General features: G+C 41.7%; 1 protein-coding gene across 2 annotated transcripts; it reads right to left on the bottom strand.

Annotated features, from left to right (window-relative positions):
- Nucleotides 1-206: 206 nt before the first annotated feature.
- BHMT (betaine--homocysteine S-methyltransferase) lies at nucleotides 207-23,208 on the bottom strand. Of its 2 annotated transcripts, XM_019968097.2 has the most exons (8): nucleotides 22,676-23,198; nucleotides 17,867-17,999; nucleotides 10,591-10,709; nucleotides 9,297-9,488; nucleotides 8,511-8,658; nucleotides 4,591-4,773; nucleotides 2,915-3,143; nucleotides 207-954 (listed from the first exon to the last, which is right to left on the bottom strand). In XM_019968097.2, exons 1-8 carry the CDS (start codon nucleotides 23,099-23,101, stop codon nucleotides 768-770), a joined length of 1,617 nt encoding a protein of 538 aa, XP_019823656.2. In that variant the 5' UTR covers nucleotides 23,102-23,198; the 3' UTR covers nucleotides 207-767. The 2 variants fall into 2 exon arrangements, with proteins under 2 accessions (XP_019823656.2, XP_070652978.1); XM_070796877.1 differs by lacking the exon at nucleotides 9,297-9,488 and having other exon boundaries at nucleotides 22,676-23,208.
- Nucleotides 23,209-23,832: the final 624 nt, after the last annotated feature.

The raw sequence follows: 23,832 nt of genomic DNA, 5'->3' as shown, positions 1-23,832 counted from the left end.
TTAGTGGTGGAAATGGGTCAGAAAAGAGGGAACAACTCTGGAACTCTAGACAGCAGGACTCTAAGCTTTGAATGTTTACTAATCTGGTCCCATAGGACTGATTTTCTAAGGAGAAATGTAAAGGAATAGCCAAGTCCCTATAGCTGAAATGTCCCTTAGCAGTGTTTTTTCAATGTGTGGTTTTCAATTAATGGTCATAAAATCAATTTAAAAGGCCTTAACCAGCATATTTTATTAATGAAATAGGACAGAAAGGAATGGAATTTAAAAATATCAGAATGGATCACATTTTATTTCAATGGTTGTACATGTGCCTTACCAGGTCATTATATAAATTGTGTTTCTCATTAAGGGCCATTTCCAAAAAGCTTGAAAGTCACTTTCCTATAGCACTTTGCACTTGTCTGGTTGCTACACCATTTATGACAGCTCACATCTCATCCTCCTTACCAGCCTGTGAAATTTTTAAAGTAGGACTATTGTCCAAATTATTTTTTCTTGGCCACAGTGATTTCCTTAATACCGTGTACCTGGTTTACTTAGTAAGCCAGTTTAAGATTTACTTTTTATTCATTTTGCTTCCAAGTTCTAAATACATACTTTTAAAAAATGGTCAAGTGTTATTTATAATTGTTTTGTTCAGTTCCTGTCAATCTTCACGCGTAAGCTGGCATTTGTATAAGCATTGCCTTTTAACTATCTTTTCCTTAGTTTTGGAACTGTGGCCCAAGCTTGGAGGAAGTCACTAAAAATGGTTTCCATCGAGGCTACTGTGCAGACTTGAACTTCTGTTTTTCGAAGAGCTCTCTCAGCTGCTGCTCCGTTGTGGCTTCCTTCTGCTGCATAAGCTCGGCTGTTCCTTTGGTCACTCCCCAGGCGTCCGGCTTTGACATGGAAGGGTTGTACGGCCTGCCCGAGGCTATCTGAAGATTCTCCCAGTATTCCTTCCTGGCCCTGGGTGAACAAAACACACAGAAACCGTGAGGGTCTCTCTCCAGGCTGTGAGCTAGAACCCTGCATCTTTGGACTCTTGAGAGTGTGTCCTCTGAAACACATTTATCTTTTCTTTTTCCCCAGAATCTGTAGGTCTAAAATTACTTTGAATTCCTTCTTTTCATATACAGGTAGGTTCAAAAGCTAAGGATTTAGAACAAGGACACTTGCTAAGTTACCTCGCCTCCCCATCCTCACTTTCTGGCTCTACCTCCTGAGCCACCTAGGCCCACACTCATTGCTCTTCCCAAAGCCAGTGCTGCTTCTGCGTCCCTCAACCCGGAGATCCCGCCTCTGCCTCCTTTCTATTTCCATCAGCTCCTAGTTCCAGGCCTTGCCAGGTCTGGTCTCTTGCAGAAAAGACTTCCTCATAGGTTTCCCTGTCTCCAGGCTACTGAAACTTGGGAATGGAACTTGGTCTCAGACCCTTCAGACTCCTCACTGCCTTGGGATAAGGTCATCCAGACCTCGTGAGTGGGAGCAGATGCCACCTCCCGTCCGGATGTGTGTCTCCTACCAAATTCTGAATCTGAGGTTCTCAAACTGCTAATGTCTCAGCATACCGTTCTCTCGGCACCCCCACCCAGTGCTTCCCTCTAGGCCTTTCTCCTACCTGGCAAAGTAACTCGTCCTTCAGAACTCAGCTCAGACACTAGTTCCGTGGGAAATTCTTCACCAGCCCTCCCACTTTTTCCGCTGGTGGCCGTTAGTGTGGACCCCCAGCACCTGTGTACATCTTCATCTTTGACTTACTATGTCAGCTGAACTTAGCTCTTTATCTCTCTGCCTGCTAGACTATTACCCTCCTTGGAGACAGGCCTGTGCCTTGCCCAGCTTGCTCCTTTGGTGGCATTGTCCGACACAGTTTTGTTGAACTAACATTGGTCAAATAGAGTGAAACTGCTGCCTCTGCTTGGGGGGCAGTTTCTACCCACTTCCTTCTTCTGTGGAAATCTACCTAGCTCTTTAAAATCTAGCCCCAAAGTCCCTTCTGCTACATCATCTATTAGGTAGAGACAGTTATTCTCTTCTCTTCATTGTTACTTTTTTATTCATGCCTCTGCTGCTGCTGCTGCTGCTAAGTCGCTTCAGTCGTGTCGACTCTGTGCGACCCCACAGATGGCAGCCCACCAGGCTCCCCCGTCCCTGGGATTCTCCAGGCAAGAACACTGGAGTGGGTTGCCATTTCCTTCTCCAATGCATGAAAGTGAAAAATGAGAGTGAAGTCGCTCAGTCGTGTCTGACTCTTAGCGACCCCATGGACTGCAGCCTACCAGGCTCCTTGGTCCATTGGATTTTCCAGGCAAGAGTACTGGAGTAGGGTGCCATTGCCTTCTTCATCCATGCCTCTACTTAAGTAGATAACTACAGCATAATACATCAGCTTTCTTCTCCATTTCCCTCCAGTAGACTGTGAGAGGCTCTAAGCCAGAGATTACAGCCTTTCATTTCTATATTCCTAGTACCCTGCACATTGCCTGATGTGAAAATCTATTTGTTTATTTGTTCCTCATCCCCCATGGAATGTAAGCTCTGAGAGCAAAGACCTTTTTAATCTCATTCACCACTGTCTTCCCAGCTCCAAGGATTGTGCTTGGCACAGAATAAGCAATTAATATTTGTACTTGACTCCTAACAACAGATTCACTGTTAGTGTCCACTACATAGATGGTACTTTCCAAGAGTGTGATATCACATTTTGTTGCAACTTACATTATTTATATTCTATATTCTTAAAGCTTTCTCCAGAAATCACTCCATAAAGCTAAAGTTATAAATATTTCTGTGACAGAACTTGAAGAGGCTAAATGATTCTTTGTCATTACACTGCAAATTGGCGGTACTTTTTGTAATGACCTCACTTGGATGTATTCATAATTTGTGTGAGTTTGGTTTGGCAAATACAGTTTAAGGTTCTTACCTGGCTCTAATCCAGGGTTTGGTGTGCATATCCAAACCACTTCCCCAGCTGCCATGTTTTTCTGAAGCCAGTGGCAAAAATCCCCTCTCCGGAGCCAGCTCCTCTGCAATTGCCCTGATGTGGTAGGGTTCAAATCCACAGCACCCACCTATGTACCTGACCCCCAGGTTGTAGGCCTCTCTGGCATACTTTTGAATATCCCATCTGGTTGCAACTCTGGGTTCCAGTCCTGTAATAAATGATGCTCTCTTTCAGTAAAGATATTCAAAATAAATAGCTATAATAAATGTTATTTTCAGTAAATGAATTAGATAAGATCTTATATTTCTGAAAATAAATATTCAGTTCCTAACTTTTAAAAATTATTAGCTACCTTGCATTGACATGCCCAGTTTAAACAGCTGTGACAGCGGGACTTCATGATGGTTCCCAATGATCTCTGCCCTCTGATGGTCTCACTCTTGGTGACCCTTCCTGCATTACATCAGGTTGGTCTGTGAGACCAATAAAGTATGATGGAAGGGATGGCTTGTGACTTCTGAGGCTAGATCATTAGAGACATTAGGGTTTCTGCCTTGTTCTCTCCTGGATCACTCATCCCAGGGGAAGCCAGTGGCCACACTGTGAGATGCTCAAGTATCACAGTGGAAAAGCCCATGAGCCAAGAAACTGAGGGCTCCAGGCAACAGATAGCAAAAAACTGACCCTGACTCCCAACAGCTAACTAAGAGAGCTTGAAAGAGCTCCCATCAGGCCTTCAGGTGACTATAACCCTTGCAAGAGTCTGGAGTGCAGCCTATTAAGAGACTCCGAGTTAAGCTCTCCCAAATTCATGACCCTCAGCTACTATGGGATATAAAAAATATTTGCTGTTTAAAGCCACTAAATTTTGCAATAATCTCTTCTACACCAATAAAACCACAAATGCCTTGCCATTCTTCTTCTGTGGTTCTTCTAGACTGATGATTTTAGAGTCCCTCTAGAATATGAGATAAGGACCCTAGAATGAAATAGTAGGCTGGCCAGGCCAGGCTCACCTCTGGCTTGATTCTCCAGGTAGAGTCACGGCCCACTTCCCACACAAGTTTTATCCCTCTTCTCAGACTGCAAGGGTTCACCCCACATCATCTGCTTTGGTCTGTTCATTCAAATCTGTTACACAGTAACCCAGTGATGGCACCTTCCCTCTGCCCTCGCCCCCAACTCAGATATAGCTAGAGTATTCAAGCAGCATTCAAAATAAGAGAAAAGCATACTGGTGATAACTTGGCCTAACCTTATTTATCTGATGAGAAAATCCAGATCTGGGTGAACTACGGACCTTTGCTAAGGTTCTGCCACTAAGCAACAGAGCTAGAACCAGAAGCAGAGTCTTCACTGATCCCGCTCAGGAGGGCATTCTTCTTACCAAACTCCACGTGTGATGAATTGGTTGTCTACCCAGGTGTTGACTCACCTTTGATTTTACCTTTAAATCAGAGGTCTTTTTGCTTGCTGGTCCTGTGTTTCCTAATGTCTAATTTAAAAGTTTTGGGGCTGCAGGGAAAGAAGTAGGGCCAAGAGATGAGGAGATATGCTGCCATCATTTTACCATGATAACGCTCTATGGCCAGAGGTTTATTTGGAATTTGTCTAACATGAAGACCCTGAGATGATTTATAAAATGGCTTTCTTACCAAAGGGGAATTCTGGCAGGTCAATAAACCCCTGCTTGCCGCAGTCAGGAGTGTGGTAGGCCAAGGGCTGGCTCATGAGGTGGGCTTTCAGTCCGGCAGCCTCCAAGCCTTCTTTCATGAGCTTCACTGTCTGTAAGCTAATTGTGGGGTCAAAATGGCAGTTTACCCCCACGATGGAAGCTCCTGCAAGGGGAAGAACAGTTTAGCTTTAGAGATTCACCAGATACCAGGAGGTCAACTCTGAGTTGGGGAGCTTTAATTTGGAATGGTGAATTAGAAGGATAGCATTTGGCCCCTGCAAACTTATCTTACCCTTGGGCAAGAATGACTAACAGGCAGCAAGTGCTTTCTCTGAAAAGTGCTCTGAAGAGTCTGATACAATTGAAGTGTCATTTATGAACACTTGGCGGTCCATCTTTTTTGGAAAAGAAACAAACATTATTAGAGGTTTTTTTCCTTTTTCTTTTTTTACATTTTTTTTTATGTTAACCATTTTTATTTTTTTATTTATTTTCTAATGTAAATTTATTTTAATTGGAGGCTAATTACTTTACAATATTGTATTGGTTTTGCCATGTATCAACATGAATCCACCACGGGTGTACATGTGTTTCCCATCCTGAACCCCCCTCCCACCTCCCTCCACATACCATCAAATTTTAATAGTCATGTTTTTCAATCTTTGACATTACATTGCAAAGCACAATAATTTTTCACTACTCCCAGCTGCCCAGTGGCACCTGTGGTGACCATACCACTCATCTGAGGAATAAATCAATGTTCCCTTTCACCAGGCCAATTTAAAGCATTATTGAGTTTCTTGGGCATAACAGCAGAATGTAATTTAGGAAAAGGTTTTTCTGAAACTTTCATGTAAATGAAATACAGTATGTGTCCTTTTGTAACAGGCTTATTTCACTTAATACAGTGTTTTCAAGGTTCATCCTTGTTGAAGCATGTGTCAGAATTTCATTCATTTTTATGGCTAAGTAATATTCCATTGGATAGACACACACACACACACTGCATTTTGTTTATTCATTAGTTGGACACTTGGTTTGTTTCCACATCCAAAAAGGACTCTTTTTTTGATGAACTCACAGCCTAGGATTTTGCATCTTGAATACAGAGTTATCAAGAACAAGGAAAGGAAAGAATCTTTCTGGCTATAATGAGAGTGACACCAACATCTAGATTCCCAGAGCAGCAGAGCTGATGCTACACGCTATATCTCCAGTGTTCGGTAGCAGGCATCTTAGTAGTCCTTACAGGCCTAGGCCTGCAGTTTGCTCTTCATTCTTGTTCCAGTCAGGCCTCATTACCCATCATTCCTCTGAATCAGTTTTTGTTAAGGGCACCAATGACCTCAATCTTGCCAAATCCAGTAGTCCCTTCTCTGTCCTCAGCTGATTCAACGTCTCAGCCACTTTTATCCAAGTGGCACTCTCCCTTCAACTCCCTCAATACTCCCCTTCTCTTCGCTTCTGAGAACTTCCCTTGTTTTCTGAGTATTGATCCTACCTCCCTGGCTGCTTTTTTTAGAGTGCTATGTGCTAACCCCTCCTCAAGGCTGAACCTTTCAATCCTGCTTTGTCACAGGATTCCATTGGGCTATCTTCTCTTCTGCATCTACACTTCCTTGTCTACCCTAAGCTCTCAATCCCATCTACATACACAACTCTCCCAAGCTGCTTTCTCTCTAACCCTGACCTTTCCATTGGATTCCAGGCTGGTATATTCAACAGCTTACTGAACAGGGTCACTTGGATCCTGACCACTTTCTTTTTTGAATATTCTGTAGTCAGAGTTTCTCTTTCTTTTCTTGACTTCATTACACTAATGAATTAATCATATGTCGGCTATTTGTTGGATGTCATTTAGGCACAAAGGTCCTTGTAAAGGGTTATGGAGAAATATAGGACACAAAAGATTTTATAATTTAGCACAGGGTTTCCAAAGGTTTGCTCAATGAAAATAAGATTCTATGAACAATTACATTAGGAGTAGTCTATATATATATATATATATATATATATATTTTTTACTGTAGCCCCTTCATGGAGACTGCAAATATATATGAACACGTCAAAGGACTGAGAAGGTCTGCAGTCAAGAGACTGCTTCGCTTGGTTTAAAACTGAATTTTCTACCTCTGTGTAACTCCAGAACCCTATTAAGACTCTCACAGGTTAGAATATGTCTTTTTATAAATAGAAAGTGTTAAAGCTGCTGGGAGGAAGTGATCACTTGGAGTAGGAGTGACTATGTAAGGACACATCGAGGCTGGACTAACGACACTGGAAGATGGACTCAATTGTGAGATGGATACTTGGAGCCTATATGTGCTTGGGTGGTATGCTGGGCACAGGGTACTCAGTGCTGAGTCAAGCAGACATAGTCTCTGCCCTCTCGGATTTTACAGTCTAGTGAGAGACCCAGACGTTTAAGACATAAACAAATGAGATATCGGGTAAGTTCTATAAAGAATATAAACAGGGCACAGTGACGGCAAGCACTGTGGCCACTTACTCTGAAGTCAGGTGAGGAAAGGATGAGACACAGGCCAAGAATCCCTGCCAGCTAACAACTGGAAGGATGAGGGCCTCCTCTGATCTTTTTGAAACATGTTAACTTGGCTTCTCCCCCCATTAAAAATTTTTAAAAATTTTTGGGTCTTCATTCCTGCATGCTGGCTTTCTCCAGTTGTGGCAAGGAGGGGCTACTCTTTGTTGCCAGCTTCTCATTTCAGGGGTGGCTCAGACAGTAAAGAATCTGCCTACAATGCAGGTTCCAACCCTGGGTTGGAAAGGTGCCCTGGAGACGGAATGGCAACCCACTCCAGTATTCTTGCCTGGAGAATCTCACGGACAGAGGGGCCTGGAGGGCTGCAGTCCATGGGGTCTCAATGAGTTGGACATGACTGAGCAAGTAAGACTTTCTCATTGCTTGTTGCAAAGCACAGGCTCCAGGTGCACGGGCTTCAGTAGTCGCAGCACATGGGCTCAGTGCAGGCTCTGTAGTTATGGATCATGGGCTTAGCTGCTCTGCCGCATGTGGGATCTTCCCAGGACAGGGATCAAACTGGTGCCCCTTGCATTTCGAGGTGGATTCTTAACCACCAGACCACCAGGGATGCGCTCTCCTCATTTTTTGTATTTATAATCAGAAATTCGGATTCTACAATGTCATCCTAAACCTAAATAATTGTAATTATTAGTGACAAATATGAAATAACTTTCATGACATAGCAAGAGTTGGATAAAGATGAGAAATTAAATTAAATTTTGATTGGCTAGATAAGACTAGCCAATAAAAATCTCTACTTCACCGAGTGAGTAGGACTTTTCCATAGACACTGTGCTATTCCTCAGGTTTAAAATGAGGCAGCTTTGAAAACAGTCTGTGAATTTTCCCTAACTGAAATGAAACCCCATATTAGGAATGGAAATTATATAAAAAGATAAATTGAATACTCAATATTTCATATCAAAGGATTTTAAATTTTATGATACCAATTACAAAAAGTTAAGCATACCAGTAATTTATGGAAAATGGAAAAACTTTGGCAAATAGGGCAACCATCTTGAAAGATATGAATATCTAAAGCCTCAACTTGAGATAAATTTTAAGTAAAACATAATTTGTCCTAATACTCTCTATGATTTACCAAAATTCTTCTCACTTCTAGATATTAAACCTTCAGTGTAGGTCTAGTTGCCCCTTTCAAAAGGCTGATGGGTGTACCGTTTTGTTTTGTTTACACTTTTTCTCTTTGAGATGCAATAATGTATCAGCATTCTTAAAGTAAATGAATGATTTTCCTGTAACAAAAATAGTATATAGTGATTCATAGATGGACCTGTGTTTGTATGTCATTTAAAAGACACACTAGTTGCAAACCAATCAAAATCTATCATCACCTGCTTTAACCAGGCGCACTGCACACTCGCCAGGGGTCACGCTGTGCAAGTCTCCCTCTGGGCCGATGCACATAGTTGCCGCCACTGGTTTCCCTGATGCTTTCAAGGCTTCAACTGCCCATACAGCCTCTTCAACATGTTCAAAATACTGAAATAAGTTAAAGTCAAAGTACTTTTAATTTTGTTTTTCCCCAAATAATTTGAAAACTTATCCTATTGCATATTAACCTAATTATCCCCAGATGACTGTTTCTTAAACTCTTGAGTTGTGATTCATTAGCAAGGCAATGGCACCCCACTCCAGTACTTTTGCCTAGAAAATCCCATGGACGGAGGAGCCTGGTAGGCTGAAGTCCATGGGATCGCTAAGAGTCGGACACGACTGAGTGACTTCACTTTCACTTTTCACTTTCATGCATTGGAGAAGGAAATGGCAACCCACTCCAGTGTTCTTGTCTGGAGAATCCCCAGGACGGGAAGGCTGGTGGGCTGCCATCTATGGGGTCGCACAGAGTCGGACACGACTGAAGCGATGCAGCAGCAGCAGCATTTTGAAAACAGAATAGAATGGTGATTTCTGTGAATTGCAGTCCAAAGGTTTGAAGAATGCTATATTACATCAACTGAATCACATTTAGTTGAAGCCCTAAACTGGAAGAAGTTTTCGAAAATAAGTATTACTGGACTAGTCATGACTGGTACCTAACCCCAAATAGTCCTCATGAGAGTAAAGGCAGATAAAATGTACGAAGTGTACTCGTCTCATCTTTGATAGTATCTATTTACCTCTGCGATCAAGAAGTCCACGTTCTTCTTTACGAAGACCTCTAACTGTTGCTGAAAGACTTTTTTGACTTCAGTTTCGCTCTTGCAGCTAAGGTACGAAGGTGTCTGGCTCACACCCCCTGCTACCAAAGCATCTCCTTCATCAGCCACTTGCCGGGCAATGTCACAAGCGGCTTCATTGACTTTCTGCCCCTAAAAAGGGTGAATATACAGTATGGTTACATTTTCATGTGAAATTGAAGCAAAATTGTTATTCAAATGTCTACATCTCAGTTGTATGTTACAACAGTGATTTGATTTCAGAAAATGACAGTGATGGAGTAGTTCAGTGCTTTACAGAGTTGAACAATTTGTAGTAACAACACTGCCAATAACAGTGATAAAAAAATAAATCTTACGATGGTATTTAGGGAATATTACATTTATACCAAAGATCTGTGAGAGTGTAAAAGTCTTTCCGTAAAAGGATCTGGTATCTTCTGGGACTTCTCTGGTGGCCTCGTGGTTGACTCCACACTTCCACTGCAGGAGGCCTGAGTTCAATCCCTGATCAAGAACTAAAATCCCACATGCCACAACGTGTGACCAAAATAAGTAAATAAATAAAAGGATCTGATATCTTCCAATGCTTAAACTGCAGTTAGAAGAATACCTAGCAAATAGTGGTGGTGATGATGATTTGCTTTTTTGATTAATAAGAATAAACTCAATTAAAATAACTACAGAATTCATGACTTTTTGTCATTATATACTTTCTCAATTAACAGATAAATGTATCACAAGTAAGGTCTTTATGAAGTATTTAGACCCTAAAAACTGACTCTTGTCCTCAAAATATCACACAGATGCATGGATTTTAGAATTCCTTTTTCATTTTAGAGATGAAGTTATTGATATGATGGGATAGGTAAATGGTTTGCCCAACATCACACAGTTAATTGTAGCTCAACTAGGAATATTCTAGAGTCACTGATTCCTGCCACATATGACCTTTCTCCTATTCTGTCACATTAAAATACTGTAAAGATCTAAGAGTTTGTAAGGATACTCACTCAAAAACTTAGTCAAAAGACTTGGAAAATTATTAATAGTTAAACAGTTCTTTGATCTGCTTCATTAAATGCCTTTCTGTTAATCTGGGGGACTCTAGCTAAGACCTAAGAATATTATTCACACATACATCATTTCTGTTTTGTTTAAAACAAAACGAAACTCTAACAAGGCTTAACATTTTTTTTCTCTGGGAGCTTTGTTGATGATGCACGTGCCTGAGACACAGTATGGTGATACTCACGGATATTTTCTCTGCAACATAGTTCCCCCTGTTCTCCAGCTTGTCTTCACTGGCATAGAAGGTGAAGGTCTGCATGACATTCGAGCCAGCTCTGAGGAACTCTCGATGAAGTTGGCGAACTGGGAGATTGAAAGACATTCTTTGCTATCAGTTTATCAGCCTGTGATGCTTTCAGAAGGCTCTTAGATAAACAATGAAAATATGTGCTTAAATTCCTGGTTGCCTGGCATTTGCTCATCCTGGGGGCTAATGAGAGGTCGATATGGAGTCTCTTGCTAGGAGCAATAGATTATCTCTGCCAGCAGTGTGGGGTGAAGGGAAGAGGGAGGTCCCACAGAGGAGGAATCATCTCAGCGATTGTGCTAGGCAAAGAACATGGGGAAGGGCATTCCCTAGAGAGGGAACAGCCCAAGCAAAGACAAGAAGGCAGGAACAGTCTTGGCCTTTCGGGGAATGACAAGCAGCCTGAATGGCCGGGGCTGAGGATATGCTGGAGAAGTGATGGGAGACAGACTTGGAGAGGTGGGCTGCCAGACAGAGTGCAAATGGCCTTGCACATCGTCCCAGGGACTCTAGGCTCCAGACCATAGATACTGGGGAAACATCAACGGTTTTAAAGCAATTGATTAATATGATTAGCTCAGTGTTTTTGAGAAATAATTCTGATAGCAGGGTTGGAGCAAGGTTACCAAGCTAGGTCCACAGATGAATACCATGTGGCAAAGCTTTCATGGCTGCAGGAAATATAGTGGGATGTTTTTGTTTTCTATTTAATCAAATGTATGCAATTTTAAGAGTTATCCATTATCCTTTGCTCTAAAATAGTGGTCATAGACTCTGGTTGCCCATTACATAGCCCTGCAAACTTTTAAAAAATTATGAATGTTAGGGTCAAATCCATGTATATTCTAATTTAATTGGTTCAGGGTAGGGCACAGGCAATTTTTTGGAAAGGTTTCCCAACTGATTCTTACTTTCAGTTTTGTTGAGCATCACCATTCCAAGACAGCAGAAGAATGTTCCTTTTATAAAATAATAGTGAGACTTGGTGTTTTGTTTTTGTCAAGAGAAATGACTGGGCAGAGTAAGAAATCAGCAGTTGTATTTTGGACACTAAAATTCATTTCTAAATTTCAGAGGCCTATAAAATGCACAGGTTTGGGAGCAACCACATTAGCGTCTAAAAAATTACCAGGACACTGGTGTTCTTAGTCCTTCAGGGACTAAGACTGGAGATTAGTCTGGCGGCTTTGCAGCCTAGATGCCTAGTAGAGTGCCAAGAACATAGGAAGCATTTCTGTTTGTGTTTGTTTATAACTGGACTTAAAGGTGAGGCAAAAAAAAAAAAAAAAGACCTGTAGTGTATTTCAGAAAATGGATTCCTAAGTTTGAAGCCAAATCTTTGCTTTTAAAATCGTGGGAACTTTAGTTCTCAGTGGGAACTTGAAAACATTCATAAATTAGGGAGTTTCAAAGTTGTTTTAATTTGTAACAGAACCAACTGAAAACCCTTACATAGAGTAATCAGGAAAACACAGTGGTGTGGCTGGAGTAGGGGAGAAGGGACTACAGACTTGGCTCCTGTTCTCCGTGACAGAATTTCTTATGAAGAACAAGTCCACCCAGCTGGTCCTTTGATAGATTTCCAGAGACTGTACAACACAAAACGAAAACCCTGGAGTAGTGTGCAAATTGTTTGCATGTACAAACATTTTATGGTTCTCAGAGGGCCTATAAGTTTTATCAGATTTTTCCAGAGGGCAGTGATTCAGAAAGGTGAAGACAACTTTCACTTTTAATTGATTTGATTATTCCTTCATGCTTCTTAAAAATGGAGAGCTTCTCCAAGTGTGATCTTACTAGGTTCACCTGGGAACAATTAAATATTCAGATTCCTCAAACCCTTCCAGACCCAAATTCATTTCCAAATACAATACTAATTCCACTGAGTGCAAGAACCACAACTTTTGGCATAAACTTCAGTAGGAGAATTACTCTGGTGATTTCTGGATATCCACTCAATATCTATTTTCTGTTTCCTCTATTTTCTGTTTCTGTTTTATCCTCTCAGGATAAAACTCTTGAGTCTTTATCCTGTAACCAGTAATATAGGATGTGACTGGTTCCTAAAACAATGATACACCTATACTAATTATATTCATTTTATAGCTTTAAACGCTCCATTATACTAGTCTCATTTTAGCATCATAGAAGCTAAATATTACAAAGTATGTATTATACTTGACATACAATGTAATATACAATATTATAGAAGTATATATTTGTGTATACATGTATATCGGAGAATGCAATGGCACCCCACTCCAGCACTCTTGCCTGGAATATCCCATGGATGGAGGAGCCTGATGGGCTGCTGTCTATGGGGTCGCACAGAGTTGGACACGACTGAAGCAACTTAGCAGCAGCAGCAGCATACATGTATATGCATATATATATATGATCATATATGTACATGATCCAGGTATATATGTATAGAACATTGCTTTTACCTAGTAAATTTTCTTGAGAAAGGTGATTCCTTGGAATTCCACAGCTAACTCTAAAAAGTCAAAAGAATTTTGCAATATTTCTTCACTGGGATAATAAATTTGTAGCAAAATAACTTGGGAGCAAAGTGACTTGAACTAATGTGAGGATATTTATAACTGTATCCCATTTAGAGTGAGTAGTCATATATTTGGAGAAGGCAACAGCACTCCACTCCAGTACTCTTGCCTGGAAAATCCCATGGATGGAGGAGCCTGGTAGGCTGCAATCCATGGGGTCACTAAGAATCAGACATGACTGAGCGACTTCACTTTCACTTTTCACTTTCCTGCATTGGAGGAGGAAATGGCAACCCACTCCAGTGTTCTTGCCTGGAGAATCCCAGGGACGTCAGAGCCTGGTGGGCTGCCGTCTATGGGGTCGCACAGAGTTGGACATGACTTAAGTGACTTAGCAGCAGCAGCAGCAGCAGTCATATATATTGATGCAAAAAGAGTATTAATGTGTTTGATGCAGGTTGGGGGAGCACTTTAGACCCTAAAGAGAGTGTTACACAATATATAGCATATGTAACGTATTAACTATCTAAAATTCCCTCAAATTCTGGCATTTGGCCCCACAAGGGCTTGGATAAGAGATGGTAGATCTGTAGCATAACTTTCCTTTCCTCACTGCTTACAGCCACCAAAAGTCAAGCCCAGGCACCAATCTTACAAAAATGTTTTGGGTGTCATTCAGTTTGCAGGGAAACTTATCAGAATCTATAAGAATTCCAGCTATCACCCACTCAAAATTAGAAAAGCACCTGCAGAAAATAAACTCATTTGCATAAACCAGCATGACACAGATCATTCTCTCATTTAGAGCATGAGTGTGCATGCGTGCTAAGTCGCCTCAGTTGTGTCTGATTCTTTGCAACCCCGTGGACTGTAGCCTTCCAGGCACCTCTGTCCTGTGGGCTTCTCCAGGCAAGAATACTGGAGTGGGTTGCCATGCCCTCCTCCAGGGGATCTTCCCAACCCAGGGATCAAACCCATGTCTCTGATGTCTTCTGCATTGGCAGGTGGGTTCTTTACCACTAGCGCCACCTGGTTTTAAACACCTTTCACCCCTCCCCTCCTTGAACAGGTTAAATACATCTGAGGTCCTATGAAATGTTTCTATGAGGATGCATTTACAAGCAGGAGATTTGTCTTTTCTGATGCATCCTGGAGTTGCACTGGGGTTGACAGAGTTTGATCTAGGCGCTGGCAGACTTGAATATATGGGATGTCAATCTGTAGCAGAAAGGATTAAATCTAATAACTCAGAACTATGGAGTTTTCATTAATTCTTGAAAAAGCAGGCAGCTCCCAGAAGAAAAAGTAGAGCAAATGCTCAATACATTTAAATAAGCTTAAAATATTCAAGACACAAATGGCCAAGAGATCAAACGTGCTGTTTCTGCATTAATAAAATCAAAGGAAATCAGAGCAATTTCTCTTGAGCTCCTCTAATGTGTAACTTTAAAAAAGAAAATTTGACTCACAAAATTGAAACTTGCAGTTTAAACAAGAGTCTTATTTTGTTTTCAAGGCAGAGTTTGGGCAAAGGTAGTTTATTGTTAATGTCAGTTTGGCCCAAGAAATATTTCATTCTGAGTTTACCCCAACACTCAAACCTTAAGAAACAAAACATGGATATATTAGAAATCCTCTGTCTGAGGTCTTAATTACTCCACTATGTTTCTTACATCCCTTTAATGCAGTGCTTCTGAAAGTGGGGTTCACCTTGCCATTATTTGGGGTCAGGTATTATAAATATGCAGGCTCCTGGACCCCCTCAAAACCTGATGAAATTTCTATAAATGGGGGCTAGGAATTTATAATTTTTAGCAAACTCCACTGGTGAATCTAAAATTTGAGATCTACTGTTGGTTTTGGAGAAGGCAATGGCACCTCACTCCAGTACTCTTGCCTGGAAAGTCCATGGACAGAGGAGTCTGGAGGGCTGCAGTCCATGGGGTCGCTAAGAGTCAGACACGACTGAGCGACTTCACTTTCACTTTTCACTTTCCTGCATAGGAGGAGGAAATGGCAACCCACTCCAGTGTTCTTGCCTGGAGAATCCCAGGGACGGGGGAGCCTGGTGGGCTGCCGTCTATGGGGTCGCACAGAGTCGGACACGACTGAAGCGACTTAGCAGCAGCAGCAGCACAGCAGCATTGGTTTAGCTTCCCAAGCCTCCTCATTTCACTTTTTTTTTTTTTAATAGTAGAGCACACAGTATTATTTCTACTTTTATTTGGACATATAAAAGTTGTGTACATTTGCTAGGTTTCACAGTGTGACTATAGCTCTTTTACTTTTGATACTTTTTAGGGACTGTGTGAACTGAACACCTTTCTGTACTTCTCTAGCAGAAATAGATGAATACAACCAAGAAACAGACTGTTCAATTGCTAAGTCGTGTCTGACTCTTTACCACCCCACAGACTGCAGCAAGCCTGTCCTTCACACTCTCCCAGAGTTTCCTCAAACTCATGTCCATTGAGTCAGTGATACCACCCAACCATCTCCAAGAAATACATTAATACAGCCAAAAATATTAACAAGATAAGAAACAACTCGGTCAAGTGAATAATAACAGTAGTTAATACTTGTCATGTTTAACATGCACAGACACTATTTTAAATACTGCACATATAATTTATTTAATCCTCATAACAAATTCATGAGGAAGATGTCAATATTATCTCAGTTTATACACAGGGAAGCTGTGTAATTTCCCCGAGGCCATACAACCTAGTGGTTGTGTCAGGATTTGATCCAGTTAGTCTGGGTCTAGAGTCTGTACTGGAGAAGGCAATGGCACCCCACTCCAGTACTCTTGCCTGGAAAATCCCATGGATGGAGGAGCCTGGTAGGCTGCAGTCCATGGGGTTGCTAAGTCAGATACGACTGAGCGACTTCACTTTCACTTTTCACTTTCATGCATTGGAGAAGGAATTGGCAACCCACTCCAGTGTTCTTGCTTGGAGAATCCCAGGGACGGGGGAGCCTGGTGGGCTGCCGTCTATGGGGTTGCACAGAGTCGGACACGACTGCAGTGACTTAGCAGTAGCAGCAGCAGCAGAGTCTGTACTGGATCTGAAAGCTGTACTGTCTCTGATTATGTTCTTCATTAGTTTCCATCCTTCATTTCTGAATTCATGGAAACATGCTCTCCTTTACCATAAAAAAACAACTGTTTATTATCTTATATAGTATTCACAAGAACTCTGGCTTCCTCTGAAAGATTCAGATTCTTTCCAAGTGTTGATTGCTGTTGACTTACAACCGACCCTCCTTAGGAAGTGCCTTAGCCCAAAGCGGGAGGGGAGATCAAGGTTGTATGTAGGGCTTGGTCTATTCACAGGGGAAGAGCACAAACTAGCCCCCTTGCCTCCATCTGGGGCAACTCTGAGGGGCCTGTCCAACTCTGAAGCCCCCTGAGGGGTTGGCTGGGACCTCTGTTGCAACTCATCACAGTTGAGCTCTTTCTGCTGCTCAATCCTGCTTCCCTTGCTCCCTTAGAGGTACTGTTTCTTGAAAATACTTCCTAGTAGAACTCTTGAGCACAAATCTCTGCTTCATAATGTGTTTCCTGACTGGTCTGACCCGCAAGAGCTGAAGCCACAACCAGCCACAGGAAATTACTCTTCAAACATTGTTCTGGAGTCAGATCTCTTTCTGGCCAGCTAGAACACCCACCCATTGAGAGTTCTCAACCAGAAAAGTATTCTATTGCCAAAAGTTAAGATCTGATTAGGAAGAAATGGGACTTGAGACCTGGAATAAAGACATAATTGGATTAACCCATCAACCTTGAGAGCCCCACATCCTCCTGAACTCTCTGGGCCTGTAGAAGTGGCCCATTTCCTCCCCTTTTAAAGATTAATCCTTCTCTATTGCTTAAGGATGATACAGAGGCCCTGAAGACAACATTTATTCCTTTCAGACTGCATCCTACCTCCCTTCCTAGCCAAAAAGATCTGTAATCAAGAAGATAAAGTGAGAATAAGGTTTGTGGATACAGATGCAGCATAGGTAGATGGTTGAATTTAAATAGGGTGGAGCTAGTATACAATGAATTTAACTAGTTGGCAAATATATAATGGAAGAGGGCTTATCTGCAAGACGGTGACTGATGCTGTATCATGGAACTTAAAGTGGGTTAAGGAGGGAAGGTGGACTTATGGGGAAGAATGGCTAAAACTCACTGAAGGACAGATGTGATGAGACTGAAGAACAGGAGTACTAGAAAGAATGAGCAGAAAAGATAGGAGGAGGCGTGGTCAGAGAATGCAGTACTTGTCCTTGAGATTTCAGAGGTGGACAGCTATTGATGGAGTGGGTTGCTGAGGTGGGGAAGGAAGAACGTTTGTTGGAGAGGAAGTCAGGGTACTAATAGGAAGAGTGCTGGATGAATCACATGTATGGATGTTGGAGTCATCTAGAGTGTTGGAGGAGGTAGGTAGGGGCAGAGGAGGAGGAAGAGAGCCAGGTGCTAGACTCATCTAGAGCAGGGAGCAGGGAGCAAGAGGTAGACACAGGTGACAGAAATAAGGAGGGGCCACTGGTATTTACCCAGCAGGTGGATCTATATTTATACACTGGCACAGTGCCCAGCAGGCAATAATAAATACTTGGAAACCATAGCATGGAGGCATCTGCTTGATGGCATGCTCCTAGGCATGGGTCAGCACAGTGGTCTTTTACGAGAGCTTAAAATAGAGCTGTGCACCAACCTGCTTCTGGGTGTTCCACAGCAGCTTCTGGGGTCCAGGGCCCTGCCTTCACGTAGCCCCTCTTCTCCAGCGCAAAGACAAACCCTCCGTCTCCGATGATGACCTCTCCAGAGTTTAGCCGTTCTAGGATGCCCTAAAGTTATGGGGCGGGGGAGGGAGAAAATGGATAAATGAAATATTTGAATGTTAAATACAATTTTCTACTCATTTCTACAACAGAACTTTTGCTCCCATATTGTTTAAAAGTATGATTTCTTTTAAATTCTCAGAAAATATTGTTGAGAAGTATGATTTCTTTAAAATTCTCAGAAAATACATATATATTTTATTCAGAAATTTGTGACTATAAGGCAAACCATCAGAATGCTCGTATAATGCAAGCTTGTGTTTCCATGTGTATGTGCCAGGGATGGGGGCTTTTCAGAACACACTAGATAGTATTTGAAGGATACTGTGGGAGATGTTATGTTTGAATAAATATCTTCAGAAAGATTAAATGAAAAGGTTTTGTTGTAAAGCCTCAAATGAATACTTAAGCACACATTCTTAAAATGGTGACTGTTAAAGTCTTTCTCCTTTTTCTATCAATAAACAAAAGAGAGGATTATATTTTATAAAGAAGTTGAAGTGGCATATGACGCTATGAAGGCGTTTTGAGACTGAAAAGTCAAAATATATTTGGTGAGAACAGAAGGCAGAATATACCACCACAAAGATGGCCAAATCAATTGGCCATGTCTTTGGTGTTAAAATTCAGTTTCCATAACAGCAGCTGCATTATGCTGTCCGGAAAGTTGTAAGTATGCACGGCCTGCTCTCTGCAAGTGAGAGAACTGGGAAGAGACCAGTAAATAAAATATTTGTAAACTGATTTCTAGTCCAACTTGCATACCTATTCCATTTACTGTACATGCAATCATTACCCTGGTGTTAGAACAGCAACTTTGAACTTAATATTTTTAAAGCGATTTGTGAATTAGTAATATTCTTGTAGAATCATTTTTTTATTTCAAAATATCATAAATTTTAAAGTAAAAGGTTACTCTGATTTTGTGTGCTTGTGTATGCTAAGTCGCTTCAGTTGTGTCTGACTCTTTGTGACCCTGTGGACTGTAGCCTGCCAGGCCTTTCTGCCCATGGGATTCTCCAGGCAAGAATACTGGAGTGGGTTGCCATGCCCTCCTCCGGGACATCTTCCTGACCAGGAATAGAACCTGTGTCTTCTGAAACTCCTGCATTGCAGGCGGATTCTTTACCACTGAGCCACCAGGGAAACCTCTCTCTGATTTTACAAAGTCCAGAGTCTCTGAGTAATTTACACAGTCTCCCAGGTCAGCCCCTAGAGGGCTCACTGATTCTTTTACCCTCAAATAGTATCTAGATTTGATTTTAAATGGGAGAGAGGAGAGTGGGACAGCCCTGAAAAAATCATGTAAAGTAATAACCTGGAATGTACATATCTACTGTGTTCCATTTATTGCCATTAATGGTTAATAAATGCTGATATAACAAGGGTTACAAAAATATGTGAGAGGCATTCATAAGAATTTGAATGGCATCTTGAGTCCTTATCGCCTTCTGCCCCTCCCCATGTGAACTCAACAGCTGGTGCTCAGAGAAAAGAAACATCTGAAAAGAAACATTTTTACTTTAAAGCAGTAAAACAGGAGGATTGTGCTATCTATTCTTTTTTAATTGTGAAGTAATTTTACAATTGCTTCACAATGTTCCGTTAGTTTCTGCTGCACAGCAAAGTGAATCAGCTATATGTATACATATATCTGCTCTTCTAAATTTCTTTCCCATTTAGGTCACCACAGCAAAGTGAATCAGCTATATGTATACATGTATCTGCTCTTCTAAATTTCTTTCCCATTTAGGTCACCACAGCAAAGTGAATCAGCTATATGTATACATATATCTGCTCTTCTAAATTTCTTTCCCATTTAGGTTACCACAGCAAAGTGAATCAGCTATATGTATACATGTATCTGCTCTTCTAAATTTCTTTCCCATTTAGGTCACCACAGATCATTGAGTAGAGTGTCCTGTGCTAAACAAGAGGTCCTCATTAATTATCTATTTTATACACAGTAGTGTACATACATCAGCCCCAATCTCCCAGTTCATCCCACCCCACATTTCCCTCCTTGGTAACCATAAGTTTGTTCTCTACATCTGTGACTCTATTTCTGCTTTGCCAATATGTTTATCTGTACTATTTTCCTGGATTCCACATATATGTGTTTTCTATTCCTGAATAGCTTTTCCAGATAGAAAAAATTCAAGTGTTGAAGTCCGTGAGATAACAACTACAAAGTATAGAATTCACCACATGCAATTTTGAAATCCAAATACCTGTCATGATTACAATGTGTCTAAATGTCACATCTTAGAACTACAACTTTGATCATTATGACCCAATTAATAAGAAAAATGGATATATTGCTAATCAGTACAGTTGTATAAAAATATGAACAACAATCAAATACATGAAATATGACTGGCTACTAATTTTAATTTGCGTGAAATAATTCATATTTTTTTCAGTCACCTAGAAACTCTCATTGAACTCTTGTGTGTGTGTTCAGACTTTAGTGCCACAACATCTGGATGTACAGCATAACTAACAATATGATATTTGGTGGCAAAGTGGCTAGTGGTGATTCAGTTACCATGCTGTCCACTAATTTATTGAACAATTTCATCAGGAAAAACACTTGGATTCTACTGCATTTTAATTATAAAATTTTATTTATTTTTAATTGGAGGATAATTTACAGTGTTGTGTGGGTTTGGATGAACCCAGAGCCTGTTAGGCTTTCCTGGTGGCTCAGATGGTAAAGAATCTCCCTGCAATGCAGGAGACCCATGTTCCATCCCTGGGTTGGGAAGATCCCCTGGAGAAGGGAATGGCTACCCACTCCAGTATTCTTGCCTGGAGAATCCCACGGACAGAGCAGCCTGGAGGGCTACATCCATGGGGTTCACAAAGGGTCAGAGTCAACTGACTGACTAAGCACATGTGAAGCCCAGAGCCTGTTATACAGAGTGAAGTAAGTTGGAAAGAAAAAACAAGCATTATTTATTAATACATATATATGGAATCTAGGAAAATGGTACTGATGAGCCTATCTGCAGGGCAGAAATGGAGATGCACATGTATAGAATGGACTTGTCTACTGCGTTTTTAAATAACTTGAACTTCAGACTTTTCTGTTCCTTTTTTTGTTTTAAAATGGAATGTGCTATGAGAAATTGCTCAAGACATTTTTTGTGAAAAGGTGTTGCAAAGCAATGTGTTTAATATCAGACTGTTTTTGTTTAAAAAGTACATATTTGCTTAGACAAACTAGCAGAATATACATCAAAATGTAGCAGACACTGCTGTTAGTGTTGTTCATAGTTGTTTATAATGAACAAGTGTTAGCTTTGTAACATTTTAATTTTAATCAGAAGTGTAGACATAGTATTATCCATATTTTAACAGTGACATAGGGGTGGAAACCAGGTTACCAAAGAAACTTTTTTCTCCTCATTTTATGTCCATCTTGCTAAAGTAATCCTTTAAAATGTTTCATTTTGTGAGTTTGGGGAGTGGATTAGAATTTATGGCAATGCAAATGGGGCCAAAGCAAAAATATTTTAAAAATCTCTATGGGAATCATCCTTTCCAGCCATACATTATTTTAGTAGATGTAGGGATTGGCAAAAATTCTCCCCCGAATTGAACAGGTGACAGTCTATAAGCAATTGCCATCTCAACATCTTAAATCTTTGACTTCATGGCATTTAAAATTTTTAATTGAATTAATTTTTGTTTTTCCTTATGTGGAGGTGTTCTTGAGGCGGGGTCATCCCCTTAGAAACTAGGTACAACCCATTTCTAGAGGCATGTCTGGCAATGAATTTGTCCTCACGGGTATAGTTGGCCGGCCCTGTCTCCTTCCCTGCCATTCCCGGGCCTCTGCCAGACATGGGGCCGGGCGCTCTGACACCCAAGGGGCAAGGATACTCCCTCCTCCCTCCGTCCTTCTCATCCCGCTTCCAGCTGTAACCTTATTATCAGTCCATCCACCCCTTCACCCACCCCTTCCCTCCCCCACTCCCCGAAGGCCCACAGTCTGGACGGAAAGACTAGTCCCAAGGGAAAGGTGGGCATCTTACTGCGTGTTTATTTTAGAAACTCAGCAGTCCTTTCTCAGTATCTTAGGGCCATTGTGCTTAATGTTTCGTCAACAGTCTTTTCGAGGCCTGCACGGTACACTGTTCTGTGATTTCTAAATCCAGACTGCCTGCGAAAACTTACCATCATCCAACCAATGGCAGAGCCTTAGGACTGGCGAGAACCTTGCGGGGTGGGGTCCCCAAGACGAAACGGTCGCAGCCTAGGCTCGCGCCTTCTCTTGCTAGGGGCGCCGAGGGGTGCGCGCAGACCCAGAGGAACCCAGGGTGCCCAGCAGGCGACCCCAAGTCCCACCGCCGGAGGGGAGAGAAGTCGCACCTCTGGGTCTAGGAGCCACATCTTGGGGGAGTGCTCTGGTCTTGGGGTGCGGGACTCAGAGTTTTAGGGGTGCCCTGGAATTGGGGGGGTCACACAGCTCTAGAGGGCGCTGTGGTCAGAGGACAGGGGTCGGGGCTCAGAGGTGCCTTGGTGTTCCGAAGCAGCAGTTCGGGGTGGGGGGCGGCCCTCTGCTCTCCCCAGGTTGGGGATGGGGGTGGGGCTGGGGGCCTTCTGATCTCTCCAGGCTGGGGTGCGGGGCTGGCCGATCTAAACCCAGAGCACCCTTGGGTCCCCCGCACACTCACCTTCTTGACATTTTTGCCCCCAGCCGGTGCCATCTTCCTGGTGTCCCGGACTGCACCTAACACGGATGAGGATGGACGAGGAGAGCGCTTCCCCCTACGAAGCCTGGAGCCGTGGCCGGGTTCTTTATACCCGTTGCTCCGGGTGTGGGTTTGTTTCCCCAGCCTCTGCGCGGTCCAACAGGGGCCTTGGGCGGGGAACACGCCCACCAGCCCTTTATCCTTGCCCGTTGCTGCTTGGGAACTTGTATTAGGAGTTGGTGATCGAAATTGTTCTCCCAAATGGGGGAAATTATCCAGAAGTAAAATAAGAAAAATATAATTAAACAATGAGGTTGCCACTCGCTCAGGTTTCAGACCTATCTGAGCTCGGCCCTTCTTTTCCCCTCTCAGGTCCACGAACTGGATTTCTCCCTTGCCTGGGATCATGTCCCATTAGTCATGCACCTTCAGTCGCTAGGCCAGACCCCCAAGAATTCCATCCAATGCCCAAACATTTGTCAAAGGCCAAGGATACAAGGTTATTGAATGAGGATTATTGAATGACTATAAAATGTGACCTCCAGTGTGATACACACCCAGTGGTTATGTATCTGAACAAAATATGACATTTTCCAATACTAACTCTGCGTGTGTGTGTGTGTGTGTGTGTGTGTGTGTATGTTCAGAATGAACTTTGCCCTTATATCCAAACATGCCTTACAGTTTCTAATGATATCTTTGCAATATTTGACAAGGACAAACACTTGATGTTTATATATGATAGTGGAAATGTACTTTGTAGACTTAAAAATTCAGTGTGAAAACTGTGTTTAAAAATGAAAAGCATTAGAGAAACCGAAGGAAAACAGAAATGTTAACAGTAGTTATCTGTTGATGTTAGAGTTAGGTCTTGCTTTTATTTTATTCATTATGCTTTACTGTGCCAAAATTTCTTTACAGTGGGAACATACTTTAAAATAATGAAAACATTACTTTTAAAAGTGTATAACATGACAATAAATAACATAAAGAACAACTAAAAAGTATGAAATAAAGTTCAGAAACTTTTACCTAAATACATAAAAGGTTTGTATGTGGAACAACACCTCTATTTGAACAAATGAAGAGAGGGAAATTACTGCAGTAAATGATGATTTAATACAAATAAAATGATGTAC

Source organism: Bos indicus, chromosome 10 (genome assembly GCF_029378745.1).
Source record: "Bos indicus isolate NIAB-ARS_2022 breed Sahiwal x Tharparkar chromosome 10, NIAB-ARS_B.indTharparkar_mat_pri_1.0, whole genome shotgun sequence".
Taxonomy (NCBI): domain Eukaryota; kingdom Metazoa; phylum Chordata; class Mammalia; order Artiodactyla; family Bovidae; genus Bos; species Bos indicus.
Note: the sequence above shows the minus strand (reverse complement) of the source record. Positions and strands in the feature narration are given on the sequence as shown.